The sequence below is a fragment of the Phoxinus phoxinus genome, assembly GCF_949152265.1.
Source record: "Phoxinus phoxinus genome assembly, chromosome: 17".
Lineage (NCBI taxonomy): Eukaryota > Metazoa > Chordata > Actinopteri > Cypriniformes > Leuciscidae > Phoxinus > Phoxinus phoxinus.
The window spans coordinates 3,197,566-3,217,579 of NC_136892.1; the positions used below are offsets into that span (position 1 = coordinate 3,197,566).

At 38.5% G+C, this 20,014-nt stretch overlaps 1 protein-coding gene across 2 annotated transcripts; it reads right to left on the bottom strand.

Annotated features, from left to right (window-relative positions):
- Nucleotides 1-1,837: 1,837 nt before the first annotated feature.
- Nucleotides 1,838-19,798, bottom strand: arsib (arylsulfatase family, member Ib). Of its 2 annotated transcripts, XM_079585623.1 has the most exons (4): nt 18,443-19,798; nt 10,218-13,090; nt 10,067-10,101; nt 1,838-1,970 (listed from the first exon to the last, which is right to left on the bottom strand). In XM_079585623.1, exons 1-2 carry the CDS (start codon nt 18,769-18,771, stop codon nt 11,695-11,697), a joined length of 1,725 nt encoding a protein of 574 aa, XP_079441749.1. In that variant the 5' UTR covers nt 18,772-19,798; the 3' UTR covers nt 1,838-1,970; nt 10,067-10,101; nt 10,218-11,694. The 2 variants fall into 2 exon arrangements, with proteins under 2 accessions (XP_079441749.1, XP_079441748.1); XM_079585622.1 differs by lacking the exon at nt 1,838-1,970 and having other exon boundaries at nt 5,565-10,101.
- Nucleotides 19,799-20,014: the final 216 nt, after the last annotated feature.

Consider the following 20,014-nt stretch of genomic DNA (forward strand, 5'->3'; position numbering starts at 1 on the left):
ACAATTGTCCTATAATTACACACATACACACACACACGCACACGCACACGCACACGCACACACACACACGACATTTGATTATCATTGGATTTAAAACAAGGAACAGCTACAGTGTGAAGAAGGCAAAGATCATGGCCATAATATAATCATTTACATTTATGCCATTTTAGATTTTATGGGATGTGCGTTAAAATGTGACACATTTGCAGACACATTTTAGATTCTTAATACACTGGATGTTATAGAAAGATTATTTCAATGCTGATATTAGTAGGCTACACATGGAATGGGATTTCCTCAGTGTTGGATCCCGAATCGTCTCGTCTTGTTCGAGTTCTGCTGAATTATGGAATGCAGGTGTTCGATTCCGAACCTTCGCGACGGTGAATCTGCGCGAGACGGAATTCAAGTTTAGACAGGCTTCATTTTAAACACTAGGCTACATATAGGCTAATGCTGAATAGCAGAGCTTATGTATTTGTTAGTTCTGGTTATGGCAAATATCTGATTTTCAACAGATTTTAGTAAAGTGTGCCTACATTTTTTTTTACTGAAAAATCATCCGGCTTATTATAGAAATGTGTTTTTTTCTGTGTTCATTTATGTAATCAGTGACAGTGAACAGGCATTGATGTCTATAGTACAATTCTGCATGATCAGCCATGTATAGCCTGATGAATATTTACAGATGTTGAGCTCTCTGTTCAAAGCGTGTTTAAGAAGAAAAGCGTCGGTGTCGGTGGACAGAGATACAAATAATACTATTGCAAATTATATTTCAGAATGTCTTATATCAAGTCTCCATATCATCCAAAACATCTTAAAATATGACCTGTTTAAAAAAAAAAAAAGATGGAGATTAATGAAACCAGCATAAATATATAAATTATTAGCCTACATTTATAAGAAAGATATCAAAAGATTTATAAAGATATTAAATAATGTTAGAGCTTTATAAAAAATGTCTTTATGAATCGTTCACTGCGAGATCAAACATTTATTGAGAAAGTAAATGTTGATGTCATGTTAACTTCAAGACACCATACTGGACAAACGTGATTATTTGAGAGAAACATCTGCAAATGTGTGTGTGAAGCTATGCTGTAAAAAAAATAATATATATTTTAAAATTAATTATTGGAGTAGCTACACGAAAATATTAGACTATTTCGGTCTTTCTTTCTACTTAAAAATGCACGTTTAATACAGACGTGTTTTTAATTAGGCCACTTGTGAAATTTACTGGCGATTTCTTAGTGAACATTGTTTCATTTTTAGGGCACATATTTGATCTGCGATGCGTCTCAGGCTGATTTTTAAGATAAGTGCTGCTAATCAATAATATTTATGATTGTGTATGCAGATAATGTGACAAACATTGAGTGCGTTCGTGGGCAAATAATTATATAATCGGTGTAGCTTTATTAAACTTCAGAGTTCGATTAGAAAAACTGTAGCTATCGATAAGACAGCAACACTGTAATTGAAGATTGCTTTGGTATTGACTGCTCATATTAGATTTTTTAAATAGTTTAGAAATGTGTTGTATCCAATCTATGGGCCTATTTCGTAAACTTAATGAGTTAGTATGTACACAAATAATCAGGATTTAATCTTATCTAACATCTATTTCTTCAGAATTTAGTCATTTCTCATAGTTTGACTCATACTTTTCCACTTGACATTTAACATTGTGACTCAAGCAGATCAACATCTGAAAACCAAACAAAAACCACAATATGTACAACCCTGCACAACAGCCTATTGTTTTCTCCCATCCAAAAAAGACATTGAAGAAACAATAATGCAAACGATTTTTGTCAGTGCAGCAGGAGAGAAGGGTTTGGAGTCGGCTTGAGAGGATTTAGATGTGTGGGACACGTTTCACAACCAGGTGTGACTTCCTTGTGATTGAAATGGGAAGAGCTTTCGACAAGAAGGGTGAGAATATCTTCATCGACTTGCTGACCCTGAGAAAGCAACAGACGGAACTGATTTTCAATGGTCGACATGAATTGCAATATATATATATATTAACAAAATATTTCAGTGTTGATTAAAACAAATGTAGTCTGTTTGGAGTGAAAAACAATGTAACAAACGCTGATGGTTGATAATAATCCAGGTAAAAAGTAAATGTCTCATGGCAGAGAGAGCTCGTCGCCCTTGTTAACACCGAGCTGTGAAAAAAACATTTTAATTCGTTCTTGCATTTACAAGACATCTCACTCTCTCTTCGACCATTCACCAATCCGTGCTTCCATATTTTGGCAATAACCTCAATTAAATAAAATAAAAAACTAAGCTTGTTTAAGTGGGTATGATGAGAAACACATTGTATTTTTTTATATTAATATATTTATATTAGGGCTGTCAAAAGATTAATCGTGATTAATCACATCCAAAATAAAAGTTTGTGTTTACATAATATACTGTGTATAACTATTATGTATAAATACACACACATTCATGTATATATTTAAGGAATAATTGCATTTATATACTGTATATACATTATATATAAATATTTTATATATAAATATATATATTTTTTTCTTAAATATATACATGATTGTGTGTGTTTTTATATATATAAATAATTATACACAATACACACACATATATTATGTAAACACAAACTTTTATTTTGGATGCGATTAATCGCGATTAATCTTTTGACAGCCCTAATTTATATATATATATATCCTTATTTTTAGTGTAACGAATTCAAATGTGTCACACATTTAAAATGTGTTCATTTAGCTATAATTCATGGCTACAATGGCTACAATTCATGACTATATTTTTTATTTTATTTTCGGCTTAGTAATAGTCTACCGTGTTTCCTAAAAGCATATCGTATCACACTGTAGAAACGATCGTAGGGATCACAAAATGTTTCACAAAATCATCGTTACTTATAAGCGACTGAAAAGTGCTCTGGATTATTGCCATGTGAATCCAGTGCCAAAGAAACAGTCTCATGCAGTCCCCTGCAGGACAACCGCGAAATTACACTCAGTGTGGCTCACAATATATCACAATATTAAAGCCACATAACGTAACATAATATCAGTCAAACTCGTAATTGTACTTTTGTTACTTACATTTAATTATGTTATTTTAGTAGTCAATTAAAACAGTAGGCTACTTAAAATATGCAGGCTATAACAAATAAATAATGAAATAATTAGCTGCAAAATAATTATTTATTTAAGAAGAAGGGGGGAATGATACAGAAGTTCATGGCCATGAAAAAAAACAAACATTCTATAACATTCAGTGGTCCAGGTGTAATCTGTGACTAAATATGGTGCTATCTATAGCATGCAGGGGATTATAGGTATTATCAAGAATATTAAGTTTTTGTAACTCAATTCCATGAACTGGACAAACTTTCCTATCTATCTATCTATCTATCTATCTATCTATCTATCTATCTATCTATCTATCTATCTATCTATCTATCTATCTATCTATCTATCTATCTATCTATCTATCTATCTATCTATCTATCTATCTATCTATCTATCTATCTATCTTCAAACTATATCTATCTATCTATCTATCTATCTATCTATCTATCTATCTATCTATCTATCTATCTATCTATCTATCTATCTATATATATATATCTATCTATCTATTGATATCTATTAAAAAAATTCAGTCTGGATTTACTCCCCATCATAGCACAGAAACTATGCACGTTAAAATTACAAACGGCTTACTTCTCGCGTCTGACCAAGATTGCATCTCAATACTAATTTTGATCTTAGTGCTGCATTCGACACTATAGATCATAAAACACTCTTAGATCGACAACAAAATTACACTGGTATTCAGGGACAGGCATTAAGGTGGTTTAGATCATAACAGACCATTACCATTGTGTCTATTTAAATGGGGAAATGTCTAAAATAACGTCAGTAAATTATGGAGTGCCACAAGGATCTGTGTTAGGCCCTCTGCTATTTTCAAAATTCAGGCTTCCCTTTGGTAATATTATAAGAAAACATGGAATTAGTTTCCACTGATGATGCAGTTATATTTCACCATGACCAGATCTCTAAATTATCTATATTGACGGAGTGTGTTATAGATATATAATATTGGATGACACGTTTTGTTTTGATTACATTTGGATAAGACCAAAAACCTGTACACAGAATCTCTTAGAAAACAATTTGCATTCAGAAGGATGTACTGTGTAACTTCCTCCTCTAGTCTACAGTTAAAGAATGGATGTTATATTAATCTTTCAAAAAATGTATTTCATATGTTACAAAAATTCTTCTTCCACCTTAGAAACATGGCTAAGCTCCGGAACATGCTATCAGTTTCTGATGCAGAAAACAAAAGTTAGTTCATGCATTCGTGACCTCGAGACTAGATTACTGTAATGCATTACTAGCTGGCTGTTCTGCATCCTCAATAAACAAGCTACAGTTAGTCCAAAATGCAGCCGCTAGAGTTCTTACCAGGTCAAGAAAATATGATCATATAACACCAATTTCATCATCTCTACACTGGTTACCTATTAAGTATTGCTACTGATCTATAAAGCCCTAAACGGTTTAGCTCCTGTGTATTTAATTTAACTGATCTTCTATCGCCTTACAATCCATCACACTCTTTAAGATCACAAAACTCTGGGCTTCTGATAGTACCTAGAATATCTAAGTCTACTAAAGGAGGGAGAGTGTTTTTTCTTTCGGCTCCTAAACTCTGGGATAGCCTTCCTGATAATATCCGGGACTCAGGCTCACTCTCCCAGTTTAAAGATTAAAGACGCGTCTCTGGAGCCAAGCATTCATATAATGCATCTCATAACCATGTACTCCAGATATATCAGATGCAATGCACATGACTCGTATTGCTTGCAATGTCAAGAACAGCAGATATGCTAATTATTTTCCATTTGCTTTTCTGTTTTATCTCGGGTTGCCTATCCCGAGGTAACTAGAGACTATGTCAGCTCCAGTTTGGATCCAGCCTATTACGAAGACTTTAGATGTGAAGAGAAAACTTCAACTCTCAATCAACATGCACCACTGCCAAATTTTTATTTGACCCTGGAATGATTGTAATCATTATGTTCACACCTTGTAATAATTGCTTTAATGAGATCATTGTTTCTGCTTAAATTAATACACAATGTTAGCTAACTGCATGATTTGTATTATCTTAGAACTACACTTATGGACATAACTTGGACACAATCCCCTCTGATAACAGATCACTCTAAATTGTAATGTAGAAACATGTATTTTCTGTAAAGCTGCTTTGAAACTATATGTATTGTGAAAAGCGTTATACAAATAAATGTGAATTGAATTATATTTTAAAAAAGACACTTGTGAGTTTATTTTAAAGGAAATTATGAAAATCACGTAAATTAAATGAAGTTATAGCAGTGTAATAAAATATGTACTGCAATAATTTGCTTTTATATGGTTTCAAATGTTACGAAATTAAAAACTAGTTGCTATAGCAACAACTGAGATACTCAGCCTCACTGGTGATTCCTCAAGAACAGGAAGTGGTTACCACTTGATCTGACACCAGAACACACAGATCAGTTTTTATTAAACATTTTACACATACATATAACATTTTGAATAGTTGACTATTAAACACAAATATAGTACAGAACCGGTATAATGGGTGCGATGGGCTTTGGTTTGTGGCATGCGTGACAAGAGTGTCCTTTTGTGAGAAGGAGGAGCAAGAGGAGGCGTCCAATCAACAACAAAACTACAACTTCCTGGAACTTTTTATGCCTTCTTGTTTTACAGTTGTAGGGGATGAACGCATTCACCACCGCAATGTTCACAAAGACATTGATAAAATTATAATAAAAAAGAGAGAGGCTCTTGGGAAGAAATGTTCTTAACTTGCAGGTACTTGCAGATAATATATATTATGAAATAAAAGACAACTTAAGTGTACATAGAGACTACAGTTTCATAACTACATTTCTCACACAATGTCAAGAGTACATTTACAAAAAAATATTGTTTTAAAGTACATTTACATATTTTGTGTTTGCTTTAAAGAAGTCATTTGATGAGTTAAATAACAAACTAAAGTACATGTAAAGTAATTGATATTTTAATTGTAGAGTGTAAATATATTAAAATATTTATATAGCCTATTATAATATAAGTCAATATATTTTAAATGGCTACTAAATTGTAACTTTGTCATTACAAATGTGTAATTACAAATATATTTAATGGAATTCACATTTCAATATAAGTATATAGATATTTTATTTTACTATAAATGCTTGTAAGTACATTTGACAGTACACTTATTAGTAGCCATATTTCAAAAACAATTATCTACAATAATATTTCAAAGACAATAAAAATAATCATGAATCCGAAACCCCTAGAGACACGATGAAGAAAAAAAATTAGATGGGAGGAAAAATTATTTGGCAATGGACTTGCGTTATAGCTCAAATGTTCCCTTTTGATACGGTTCAATCACATTGCGTCCGTTTTAGCTGACACTTATGGGGAAAACTCCTGTTTTCTCTGAATCCTGATTGGTTCATTTCTGTGCTTTTCCATCCAGCGACTAAAATAAAAGAGCAAATTTTAGAGCACATTTCAAGCGGCAGTGTTGCAAATGCCGTAAATGCGGCTCGTTCAGGGCTTACCTGCCTGGTCTAGATGAGCACTCTGGCCATGGGCAAACTCCAGTGATGACTCCGCCCCTTTACCACCTAAACAGAGTGACGAACTGCCTCGCATGGACTCAGAAGAGCCAGCCCGCAGCAGACTCAAGGAATGGTTCCTGCAGCCGGGGAACCACAAGCAGGCCTCTTGCCAGTGTCCAGCCCAATCCTTCCCCGAGGTCCACCAGGAACTCACCAAGAAGTGGCGTGCCCCTACTCGGCGCGTCCACTCTTCTTCTTCGGGCGCTCTCTCCACGGTTGACGGTGCCAAAGAAAAGGGCTACACGAAGCTTTCCCCAGTGGAAGAAGCTGTTGACATGCATCTCTGCTCGCCCACGGCTATCGGCTGGGACACCAAGGCCAGCCACCCTTTTCAGCCCTGCAGGACATGTCAGCGCTTGCTTCCAGAGCTTTCGCCGCTAACGGACAGGCTGCCTTTGTCGGTACTTTACCAGGCCAAGCCATCGGCCAAACTATGGCTCTAGAGTGCCACTTGTGGCTACATCTCATTGAGATTAGGGATGCTGACAGGACGGCTTTTCTAGATTCCCCCGTCTCCCCGTCGGGCCTGTTTGGCTCCGCGGGTGACGGCTTCGCGGAATGATACATCAAGGCCCAGAAGTTTTGCCTAAAAGAACCAGCTCTGCCACTGCCTCCAGTCACTCCAAGACAGCCCTGCCGACTCAGCAGCGAACCAGGCCAGCCTCAGCACCCGTCCAGCCCCAGCCGAAAGTCACGCCTCTGCCCGGCCCAACATTAACCGGGTAGAGTCAGGCTTTTATAGCCGCTACTTCCTTATCCCCAAGAAGGGCCTCAGGCCCATCCTCGATCTGAGATGTCTGGAAATGTCATTATGATCTGGTCAGCTCGGTCAAAAGGACGGTGGTTGCCTTTATAAACAACCAAGAAGGTCTCAGTTCTCAGGTCTCTGTACAGATTGGCTAGCAGTCTTCTCTTATGGGCACAGAGGAACCTCCGCTCACGCTCAGTGAGGGTGGTTCACGTGCCGGGCTCCCCAAACGAAGGGGCAGACATATTGTCACGTGGCGGACCTCCCCCGGGGGAGTGAAGACTCCACCCCCAGGCGGTCAACGCGATATGGCGCACCTTCGGTCAGGCGGATGTGGACCCCTTCGTGATGGAAGAGAACTTCCACTGCCATACATACTTTTCGAAGGAAATGGATGCGTTGGTCCTGAACTGGCCTCATCTGTACCTTTATGCTGTAGCCCTACTTTCGCAGGTCATCAGTCGAATTAGGGAAGAAGCATGAGCTGTTCCTCTGGTGGCACCACGCTGGCAGAACCAGCCCTGGTTCCCAGAATTAGTCCAACTACTGTCAGCTACTCCATGGCCCATACCGCTGAGGAGAGACGATCTGGCACCCTGACAGCGAGAGCAGGAGACAGCGAGAGCAAGAGACAACAGCGACCAAGTTCCATTACTAGAGAGATCATTTTTCACAATGAGTGTTTTTAGGATTCAAGAGGGGCGACTTGCCTTTCGGAGTGCTACAGCCTCAGCACTTCATTGTTGTGTGCCATTATATGTACCGTCACGTTACAACAAAGTCAGCTTTCATGCATTCCCCGTTGACGCTGCGGTACGGGCTGAGTGGATGCAGAAGATCCGGAGGGATGACTTCAACCCAACCAAATTTTTAAATGCATATCATTTTCAGTGTATTTCACCTGAGCGTTTCTATGCTTTCTATTACTGCATTTATATTGTGCAAGTGAGATGAGTAAAGAGCATCTGTTTCATAAATCATTATCTGTCTGGTGTTTATAAGCAGCGTATACAGTATTTTACTACGTGTAAAATATACACAAACTTATAGTACATTTTTGTGGTAACGTTACCTACAGTTAAAAATGTAAATGTAAAATATGTGATGATAATATTGATAGAGTAAGTGAAAATATATACGCAGAATTGAGAAAATTGTATTTATGGAGATAAATTGTAGCCCATCACAGGGCAAACGTGTGAATGTTCACGGGGTATTTTATTTAACAACTCTAATCGTAGTTGTAACTATTTACAGTTGGCATAATTCTCATTGCGTATGCAGCATGAGTCCAATACAATCTTCTGTTCGTGAACAGTTGTATTTCATTCATTAATCTGACTATACATCCACGCATTTAATTGCCATTGGCTCGTGTGATAGTAATATGGATCTTGGTAGTATTTTAAGTTATATAATTGATTCTAAAAACAACTATAAAAGGTCATTTTCGGCTTTCTCCGGCTCCCTGCACTGGGCATAATGCGAAACCGGAAGTGTCTAACCGCAGACTCGCTGTTCAGAAATCCAAAATGGCGGCCACGTGCAACTAGTCCATAGTGCTGGTTTAGAAGTCCATAGACTTGTTGTGCCCCTTAGGAGTGAGAGCCCACTCCACTAGAGGTATGGCCTCCTTTTGGGCGTGGTTCAGCGTAGTCACAATCACAGATATCCGTGCGGTGGCCAGAAGGCCCTCACCGTCCACTTTGTCAGATTGTACAACCTGGACATCCCTGCTCTTCAAGGGTCTTGTCAGTCGGAGACGCTTATGGACTGTGTAGCAGGCTCCGACTGCAGTCTGAGCCTCTCCCTATGCAGCTGGCCTAAAGGGCCCTCAATCGAGCCCCTCCAAGCTGTCGGCTCGCAGAGCGACTTCTATTCTGTGCTCGTAGCACAGCACTTTTGGATTAAGTTCCCTATAAGCATTAGCTAATACTGAAGCAAAGAGAGTGAACCGTATCGAAATGGAACGTTTATGGTTACTCATGTAACCCTGGTGTCATGAGATAATAGGAACGAGCATTGCATAGCTTGTTGTGCTATTACGCTGCCCAGCGAGTCATGCTAAGCGCTCCTCAGCTGAAAGATTCTGGTGATTCTGCATGGCTTATATAGGCAGCCAACCCTGCCCTTTTTGGCGGGCTCAAATTCCATTTGTCTATGTAAAGCACAGACGTGAATCAATCAGGGATGTGAAACCGTTATATCAGGGAACCAGCAGGGTTACGTGATAGCCATAAACATTTTTGCGTTCCCCCAAGAAACTTTGCATTCATCGCAAAAAATTTGCGTCCCCCCCCACTGAGAAACTTTTGCATAAAATGTTTGCGTTCCCCAAAGAAACTTGCCGTAAAATGTTTGCGTACCTCATTGATTCAATAAACTAATTGTCTGCAATGTAAATGTAAACTATAATACATTTTCAATAAATTGTAAAAAACAATAAGTGTCGGAAAACATTGCATTCAGTTAGGTACAGTATATTATTTTGAAGTATGTTATTTCTGTACTCTTCTGAAAAGTATGTTAGATTGTTTTTCACGAGGGGCAGTACCACAATCTGTTTTTGCTCACTGAATACTACCCACTGAGGCCATTGGATACATCCACTCCTCCCATGTTTCTGTGTGGAAAATAATGGGACATATTTCAGAATGATATATTCAAATGCAAAACACGTCTCAGGTCAATAGATAAAATATGAAAACATCTACACAACAGATAATAAATTCTACTCACTTGTTGCAGTCTCACACTGTAGCAGGAATTGGAACAGTCCTTTCTGTTCATTATCCATCACTTGATTACACCTTCACTTGATTTTTTGTATTTCCATTCACCACAGAGAAGCTGGTTGTCTGATTCTTTTCATGCTTCCACACTGGGCAGTTTTTTTTAAAGGTGATTTGTGGAAAGCTTCAAATGGTCCCACAGTCCAAGATGTTCTATTGGGCCAGACCCCAAGACCTTATCATCAACGAGGGCCATGACTGCTTTACATCCATTGCTTTGTTGTTTTTGTGCTACAGAGGATGTGTCTTCATAGTGGATAAGAAAAATCCATGTATATGCATGGTGTAAGTCGGGCACAACTAACAGCTTACACTTGTAATGAAGTGTTGAAAGCTTATACTGTAGAGTCTGGACCCATTCTAGTAATCTTTCACTGTCCATACCTTTACCAGACCCATGTAGATCACCACTGACGGGAAGGAGAATAAGTCCTTTAGAGACATGTCTTGCCATGGTCTCCTTGTGGTATCCTGGTGCTCAGCAGCCAAGGCATTTGGATTTTGCATTAAAGTGTGACACAAAGAAGACGAAATGAAAAGTTAAAACTACTCCAGAGGACTACTTTGTTGAGGTAACTCAATGCCTAGGTATTCGAGCTGATCTGACAATAAATGTTCCTGTTTATTTAGTGAAGATGCTTTGAAACTATCTGTATTGTATAAAGTGCTATATAAATTAATGTAGCTTGACTTGACTTGCTCCAAAGAATATATTTTAACGGACGTTTGGTTTGATGGAAAAAAAGTGTAATGCACCATCAATCAAGTCATCTTATTGACAATAATGTGGGCAGTTACTGTTTTTCATACAAAGCCTTTTAAAATTGCATTTTATTAGAGCTTTTATTTTTTCAAAACATTTAAAAGAAAAGATGTAATTGGAATAAGTTGATTTAAATATACATAACCCTTGTAAACAGCATATATCAATACAATTATTGTATAATTAGTATACATGCAGTTTTTATAAGCTCACATAAATTGAGAAATATGCATATTTTAGACTTTGTTTTTACCACAGAACTATTGAAGCCAATTTGGGGGGGGGGAATGGTGACCAAGTAAATGCCTCTGTTGAGCTATGTCTATTGCAGAAACTGCTCAGTATTGTTAACATCTGCAACTATACTCCAGTCCATGAAATAATAAAAACAACAATATTCTGTTTTGTTGTGTGTAGGGCTGTTGTAAAAAATACTACACTGTCTTCCCAATATAAAAAAAAAGTTATCTTAGCATGAAATCGAGCAATTTGCCGTTGTTCTTCAATATCAATTTCTTTTAAATCAATTTCTCAGGGAGACACAACACCCATGTTTTGATGACATAAGTTTCCTAATGAGCTTAGCTTATGTCCTAAACAAAAGCATGATGTACAGATTTAATTTAAGATATTTTGGGTTTAAGTTAAGTTGTAAGTGATGTTAAATGACAGAAGAGTCTAATATCTGTTTTGACATGATCTTTAAATTAAACTTCTTGAAGAAAGATCTTTTGCGATTCTTTCCTCTCTTGTAATAAATCCCATCCCAGTTTTCCTCCTCTTCATCTTCACCAACCCAAGGTCTCCAAGCACCACCATTCAGACTAGGGTTGGCACGGGTATCATCAGGTGGGTAGCGAACAGGTATTGCTGTGCGATTGTATAATACTAGACGTGCCAGTAGCTCCTTGACAACATCAGGCCTGTGCACTGCAAGGTCATGGCGTTCACAAGGGTCGCCTGTAACATTGAAAAGCCAAACTGATTTCCTTTTTCCTCCAGTCTGTCGCTCCAGGTTCCACCAGCTGCTAGGAAAGTTTGTGAGAACCTGGGGTGGCACCCAATCCCCATATCCAGGGTCGCCCGTCAAGAGTTTCCAGTCACCGACTCTAATGGCCGCTTGCACGGTTGTGTCCCACAGTCCATAGCCCTCTTTGATTGAACCCTGACTGCGCCGGTGGAGAGGGTCGATGTTGTGAAGAATTTCCAGTCGTGGAGATTCCTTCCCTTCACTAATGGTAGGCCAAACATCAAACCCATCTAATCCCTGATACTGTGACACATTCCCCCCAGCAAGTCCAACAAGAGTTGGATACCAGTCAGTAATATGAATAAGGGCTCTGCTGACTCTTCTTCGGTGGCGTATCAAGGGACTGTGCACGAAACCCACTCCTCTAATCCCACCTTCCCAATATGTTCCCTTGCACCCTCGTAGGGGCCAGTTACTGCCCCCTGTGAGCGGCTGGGCTCCATTATCTGTGGAGAAGATGACAACGCTATTGCGGTAGAAGCCATATTTGCGCAGCGCGTAAGTTATGTTTCGGACCGCCTCGTCGACGATAGAAACCATGGCTGCATATTTCCTGCGGGGAACATTGCCCATGTGGCGAAACGGATAGATGTACTCTTTGGGAGGGTTTAGAGGTGTATGCACTGCCTGAAGGGAGAGGAAGATAAAAAGAGGCTGACTGCTTGAGTCGTGCGTTGCTAAGATTTTGCGCACTCTCTGGGTGTAGAGGTGAGTTGAGTACTTCCCCGCTCTCCCCCATGCCACTGACTCACCTTCGTGGAGGTCAAAGCCACACAATGACTTGCCGTCACATGAGCCATATGTATAATAGTCCACACTGCCAGTCAATGAACCGAAGTAGGTGTGAAATCCACGACGTGTGGGCAAACAGTCTTTCCGATAGAAGCCCAAATGCCACTTGCCCACCATGTGAGTGGAGTAGCCAGCCTCCTGCAAGCGTTGAGGGAGTGTGACCGCATCCTGAGGGAGGCAGTTGGGTTGACGTGGTCTGATGATGGAATGCTGGAGGCCGGTGTGAATTTGATATCTAAAAGAAAGCAAACATTAATTCATAATGCTCAGAAAGAGAGAAAAAACAAGAATTGAAACAATACGCTTTTTTACACCCGGTTTTAAAGTTGACATGACCTTAAGTCTGACCCTATTTACTTTCTATGGGCCCTATCATACACCGGCGCAATGTGGCGCCAGACGTGACAAGTGTTTTTTGCTAGTTTCAGCCCGACGCAGTTATCATTTTCACGTCCTGCGACATGTTGTTTAACTAGCAAATACATTTGCGCCCATGGGCTGCTGGTCTGAAAACGAGGTGTGTTCAGGCGCATTGTTGGCGCCATTGACCAACAAAAACCAGCGCACACACATTCCAAATATTAAAAATAAAAGGATTACAATGTAAAAGATTATTATTGTGTACATAAAGATATGGTGAATCCAGCGTGTCCCATAGATGGTCTGCTTTGCGCTTTGAGCTCTCTCTCTCTCTCTCTCTCTCACACACACACACACACACGTTTCTTCTACAGGGCAGCACATAATAACGCTCAACTTAACATGATTCTTGTATTCTGTGTATGATTCTGTGTATTCTTTTCCATTTATTGTGTTAAAATATTAAAACATCAACTGTCTGAACTACATGATATGGTCTCATTTACATAAAAACATTGGTTAAATATGTTTAATATTAAAAAGGAGGGCAGAGAATTAAGGAGTTTAGGAACTGGATTGTTCATAATAACACTAACCCAGGATTTTTTATTTAGAGAATGAATTTTTTCACTTAGCTCCTTTACTGAACACCATTATTACATAATTGAAGACTTGACAAAAAATTAAGTTATGAAGTGAATAAATGTAAATTTTTTGAAAAAACTGGTCCCTCACATGGTTCATTAGCTGAGACCTTAGTCTATAAATATATCAGTTTATAATAATGTATTATTAAATAATAAAAACTAATGTCTAAAACATGTTTTGTCCCTTATTTCAAGATTCAGTGATATATATCGAATGTATGATATCAGTCAGTATCTTTTGTGGCCACCAGCTGCTTTAAGGACTAAAGTGCATCTCATCCTCATGGACTGCACCAGATTTGCAAGTTCTCAAACACTATACTGTCTTAGGCCTCTTGCATTTTCCAGTCCTCATGCCTCAAGTTTCTTGAAACTCAAAAAAGTGCATATATCCATGATAAAAGTGCATCTATCCATGATAAAAGTGCATCTATCCGTGAAAAAAGTGCATCTATCCATCATAAAAGTGCATATATCCATGATAAAAGTGCATCTATCCATGATAAAAGTGCATCTATCCATGATAAAAGTGCATCTATCCATGATAAAAGTGCATATATCCATGATAAAAGTGCATCTGTCCATCATAAAAGTGCATCTATCCATGATAAAAGTGCATATATCCATGATAAAAGTGCATCTATCCATGATAAAAGTGCATATATCCATGATAAAAGTGCATATATCCATGATAAAAGTGCATATATCCATGATAAAAGTGCATATATCCATGATAAAAGTGAATATATCCATGATAAAAGTGAATATATATGAAGCGGCGCTGACACTGTCATCTGGACCTTGAACCGTTTGGGGCCCATTAACGTCCATTATATGGAGAAATGTTTTCATCAAAAACCTTCATTTCTTTTCGACATGGACATCTTGGATGACATCAGGGTGAGTAAATTCACCTTTGGCTAAGCCCAGCCCGCCTTAGTTACTGTTGCTACGTCCGTCAACTTCATCTGGGCTCTGGTTTGGTATCAACATGGCTTATGCTGTGACGGCTCTTCCTGCTGAAAACTGTCTAACTAGTATAACTTCACAGTAAGGTTAAAAGCTAAATGTATCTTAGAGCACAAAAGTGTGTTGTTGATCTTGAGGGGTTTCGCTGACTGAGGACGTCCACACAGTTTATCCAAAGACGACACTTGTCAGGATTTGACTTCGGTTTTGGGAAGAGAAAAAAACGGACACCCGCCTCCAACCTCTCTGGGAAACGCGTATCTGTGTTACAAATGCCCCAGGCACAACGTTTAACATATTTCTGATAAAACTACGATGGTAATAGCCTGCCGAGACCAAAAATATGAGACGCCGGTGTTAAAGTCAATGGAGCGCTGTGAAAAAGTGTCGGACCGCTGTGGAGCTCGTTCTTGGCTGCGCTGTGATTGGTCAATCTACATTATAGGGCGTGGCTTAGCCAAAGGCGAATTATCAGCAAAAGTTTTTTAAAAAGTGAACTAATCCTTTAAGGAAGGCCTTCTGAAGCTAAATGAATAAAAAAAATTATAAAGTAAAATAACTAGCTTAGTTTCCGGTCAAACGAATATACGGATCCGACTTAAGTGTAAAGCGCAACTTGTGATGTCGGAAGTAGTGAAGTGCGTCATGGCGTAGTGTAAATATCAGCAGTGCGCCGCATTACTCGCACTTTACACTTAAGACGGATCCGTATTTTCGTTTTGGCCGGAAGCTAGGCTAGTTATTTTACTTTTTAAAGTTTTGAATATGTATATTTTTCTTACACAAACTCATCATTTTGCTTCAGAAGGCCTTTATTAACCCCCAGGAGCCGTGTGGAGTTCTTATATGATGGATGGATGCACTTTGATGGACTTCAATCTGATGGTTGCAATCCACTGGCATTATAAAGCTTGGAAGCGTCAGTGTTTATTAATACAACTCCGATTGTATTTGTCTGAAAGAAGAAAGTCATAAACACCTAGAATGGCTCAGAGCCATAGAGAGAAAGAGTTGCGACACTCCCATAGACCTCCGTTGTAAAAAATGGCGGCGCTTTTAACCGCCTACTTCCGGGATTAGAAGATCGGATTAGTTCCAAACACTGTCATTTGGGCGCTGAACCCCATTCACTTACATTGTGTCGAGTTGTTCCAGTTGCTGAAATATCGACCTCTTTTGAATTGTCAACTGTCTATATTGTATCAGAGGCCCTTTGCGATGCTTATACTGGTCTTCATTTGTATATGCACAGCGTAAATATTTATATTTTATCTTGGTTGTTTCATCCAATTTTCTTGCATTGCCTGCCTGCTAGTTTAAAGCGCAACTTCGCCAGCTGTGAAGGTAGCATCTAATTAGTTCGGCAATGAATCGCTGCCACCTTTATAGCAACTTTTATTTAATTTAATTTTTGGGATATACTAACTTTTCATTATGTGACGTTGTCACAGAGCTGCCCTCTGTTCCCCTTGTTAACCCTTGCTAAAAACACATGCACACATACTTGGGTTTTAAAAGACACTTTTATTTACCTTGATGTACCAGCGAAGGGAGAGATGGATTACACCCACACCCACACAAACATGCACCTACAACGAGACTGTTGTGTCTCAGACTGGCCACCTGAGCACGCATGCATGGTGGCGGCCATCTTGATTTTAGTAAAAGACCGGAATGGACTTTTGTTGTGCTTTTTGTACCTGTGCTGTGTTGCATCATGGGAGTGGGAGATACCAAGTATGGTGTGTAAGGGGTGGAATTGTTCTGAAGTTATTTATGTATAATTATTGTTGATTGATATAATTATATTTATACTTTTTATAATTATGGTTGAACTGAAGTTTGTGCTGTGTTATTTAAATTTGTGTGTTGAAGGGAATTGGGTTATATGATCTTTAATACATGTTTATGGTATTTAATACATCCCCATTTTATGATTGAGAAATGGTTGTACCCATGTGTATAAATGCTCACCTGAGGAAGTGGACAAGGAGTCTAAGACTGGTGGTAGTGAGTGCAGTATCTGCTGAGTACTCTGATTGAATTGTGATACCTGATCCAAAGTGATTGTTTTGGTACATTGAAGTCTTTTTATTTATTTATTTTTTCCTTTTTGATGTTTCATGTTTTGGCACCTGTGAGCACCTTGCACTTTCCTGGCTTGGGAGAATAAACTGGAAAACTGGCATTTAACGTCCTCCATGTGTTGATTTGAAGAACTCCTAGATGGTATCGCTAGTTGCTCTTTGACAGACGTGTTGGCTGAGTTTGATGCTGCGCGTCGAGCGTAAGTTTCTGAAGTATCGACCTCTTTTGAATTGTCAAGTTGTGCTAAAATAAATATCATGAGATGTCTATCATCAGATGAATGATATGGAAAAGTTAAGTTAGAGCCGCTAAAGCCAGTGCTACTACCCATGCGAACATGAACACTAAGCTTTTCCCTCCAAAAATATAGCCTAAAACTTATCTAAGTAATATACAGTATTTTGTTGTCACCCTGCCTCTCCAAATGCAAAACTGACATTAACATAATGCAATAACAGCTGAAAAGTACTTTGGTGTGTGTTCTATTTTATATTTACCGCTCAATAATGCAATCGCTGCTGTCTGTCCCATAGAAGAACATGATTATGAGTATGTTTTGAAACTATTGGGGCTTACATGAACCACGTGACAGACATAGCGGCGACATCAAAGAGTGTCGCAACTCTTTCTCTCTATGGCTCTAGAATGGCTTGATGGCGAGTAAATCATGGGCTAATTTTAAAGTGAACTACTCCTTTAAGGTAGGCTATTGTAACCATGACCCTAATTGTCTACTGCCTGTAAACTGTTAGTGTGTGTATACAGGACTGTTCCACAGGTGCATGTGCAATAATTGATTATGGTTCATTAAGCAAACATGAAAAACATTGATCAAACCCTTTCCAATTAAAGATCTGTAAGGTTTACTTGGATTTTTACAAAATTGTCTTTAAAATACAATACCCTGAAATAAGGGACTTTTTATAACCCTTTTATATTCTGATTTCAGTGAACCGCTTTCATAATTTCTTAATCAAGGTTCATTAGTTAACATTAATGTATTAACATGAACTAACAATGAGCAATACATTTGTTACAGTATTTATTATTAATCTTTGTTAATGTTAGTTAATAAAACCCATCTGTTCATTGTTTGTTCATGTTAGTTCACAGTGCATTAACTAATGTTAACATACAACCTTTGCTTTTAATAACTAACAGTAGGCTAAATGTTGACATTAATATGAACTATGATTAATAAATGCCGAAGAAGTATTGGTCATTCTTAGTTAATTAATGAACCTTTTGTAGGCCTATTGTGTGAAAGAGGTGATGAGAATGATCTGCCATCAGATCATTATATGTTATTGTAACCATGACCTTAGCCTGTAAACTGTGTGTGTGTGTGTGCAGGACTGGCCCAAACCCTTTCCAATAAAGATCTGTAAGGTTTGCTTGGATTTTTACACAATTATCTGTTTTTATAAGCTGATTTTAGATTCTGATTTCAGTTGAATCTCTTTCATTAAAAAAAAAAAAACTCGTACTTTGTGTTATTATTATTAAAGTATTGTGTGAATGACCTGCCTGTGATGAGCTGGCTGCGGGACGGGGTGCACAGCGGTTGCACATAATAGTTCTCCAGTCGCACTCCCTCGGACGCCAGTTTATCCAGCGTCGGGCTTCGGACGTCCCGACTGTGATACCCGATGTCATTGAACCCCTGGTCATCTGTCAGGATGAAGATGATGTGTGGAGGTTGTTTGGGTCTGAAAGCTGTAGCGATGTCCTCTCGGCTCGATCTCACGCCACTGGACGACGACGCAGAAGTTTGGAGATCGAGGAAGAGTCCGAAGAGCAAACATAATGCCATCCACCTGGGAAAGAGTTGTAACCCGAACAGCGCACTCATCGGGTCAGAGAGAAGAGGAGGAGAAGCTCTTCGGGCTTTGCTTTGAGTTTGCCTGGTGTCAGTCACTGCGACGTGGCGTTATGATCGTGGATTCCTCCATAAAGCTCGAGACAAAACCCAGCCGAGCGACTGACCAACAACAAACACGCCGACCACGGAACGCCAAATAGGTCATACTGTGCGTTTTTATATTCAATCCAGAGTTGTTTACTGCGTACGGGGAGATTTAATGCGTCTTAAAGACTGACAAAGAGAAAATAGATTAATATCAACCCCTCCTTTTTATCTTTCACAGTCCAACCCCAACATGAGGAAGGCGGTATAAGAACTAAATAGTCGATTGTCTATCTTGCGAAAGTGTAGAGATTTAATTTTTGGGGGTTTAGCCTATGCTTTTTCTTACCTTATAGCCGCCAATTTAAGTCACATTTATGTTATGTGAATATGATAAAGACTACATAGTCACACAGTCATTTAAAGTGACCGTAAAAGTTTTTAAGACGATGCTCATGAACCTGGACCACGAAATAAAGCCTTTAACATTTCAAACTGTCACGTTATTAGGAGAAGAACTGGTAATGCTTGTGCTAAATAATGATCTATTCTTTCCATTGCATGCATTAATCTGTCAAATCACCTTTATTAATATAGCGCTTTTTACAATACAGATTGTTTCAAAGCAGCTTCACAGTGATAAAAGGAAAATAATGCAACAAGTTGGTTTCTAGAAGAAGTTTACGCAAGTTCAGTGATGGTTCATTTTTGTTGATAATTCAACAATAAAATGATAAAAACCTGCTTCACACAAATGTTGCAAGGCCACCCAGCATTAATTTGCTCCCCATGCATTACAATATATTGTTAGTCATTAATTTGTCATGCAACTCTTCTTTTACGATTGTGCCTCATAAAACTTCTATTTGTTTTATACAAACAGTCATTGTCAACATTGTCATTCATTCACCTCTTAACAAAGTAATAAAACTAATATAAAAAGTGGAAGATGATAAAAAGTTTAACCAGTATTATAAAAATGGCAGTGGCCCCTCAAATTAAACTACAAACCTGTCAATACACATCAACCACAATCTCTAAAAAAAAAAAGTGACAAAATAAAAAAAAATCCTTTTCGCTGGGAAAAGGTTAAATCAAGTCATGTCCCACCAAAGAGAAATGTTTATTTTTTTCTGTCAAATTACATCATTTTAGCTTTTGCAGTGGCTAAAATAGCAAAATATGAAAA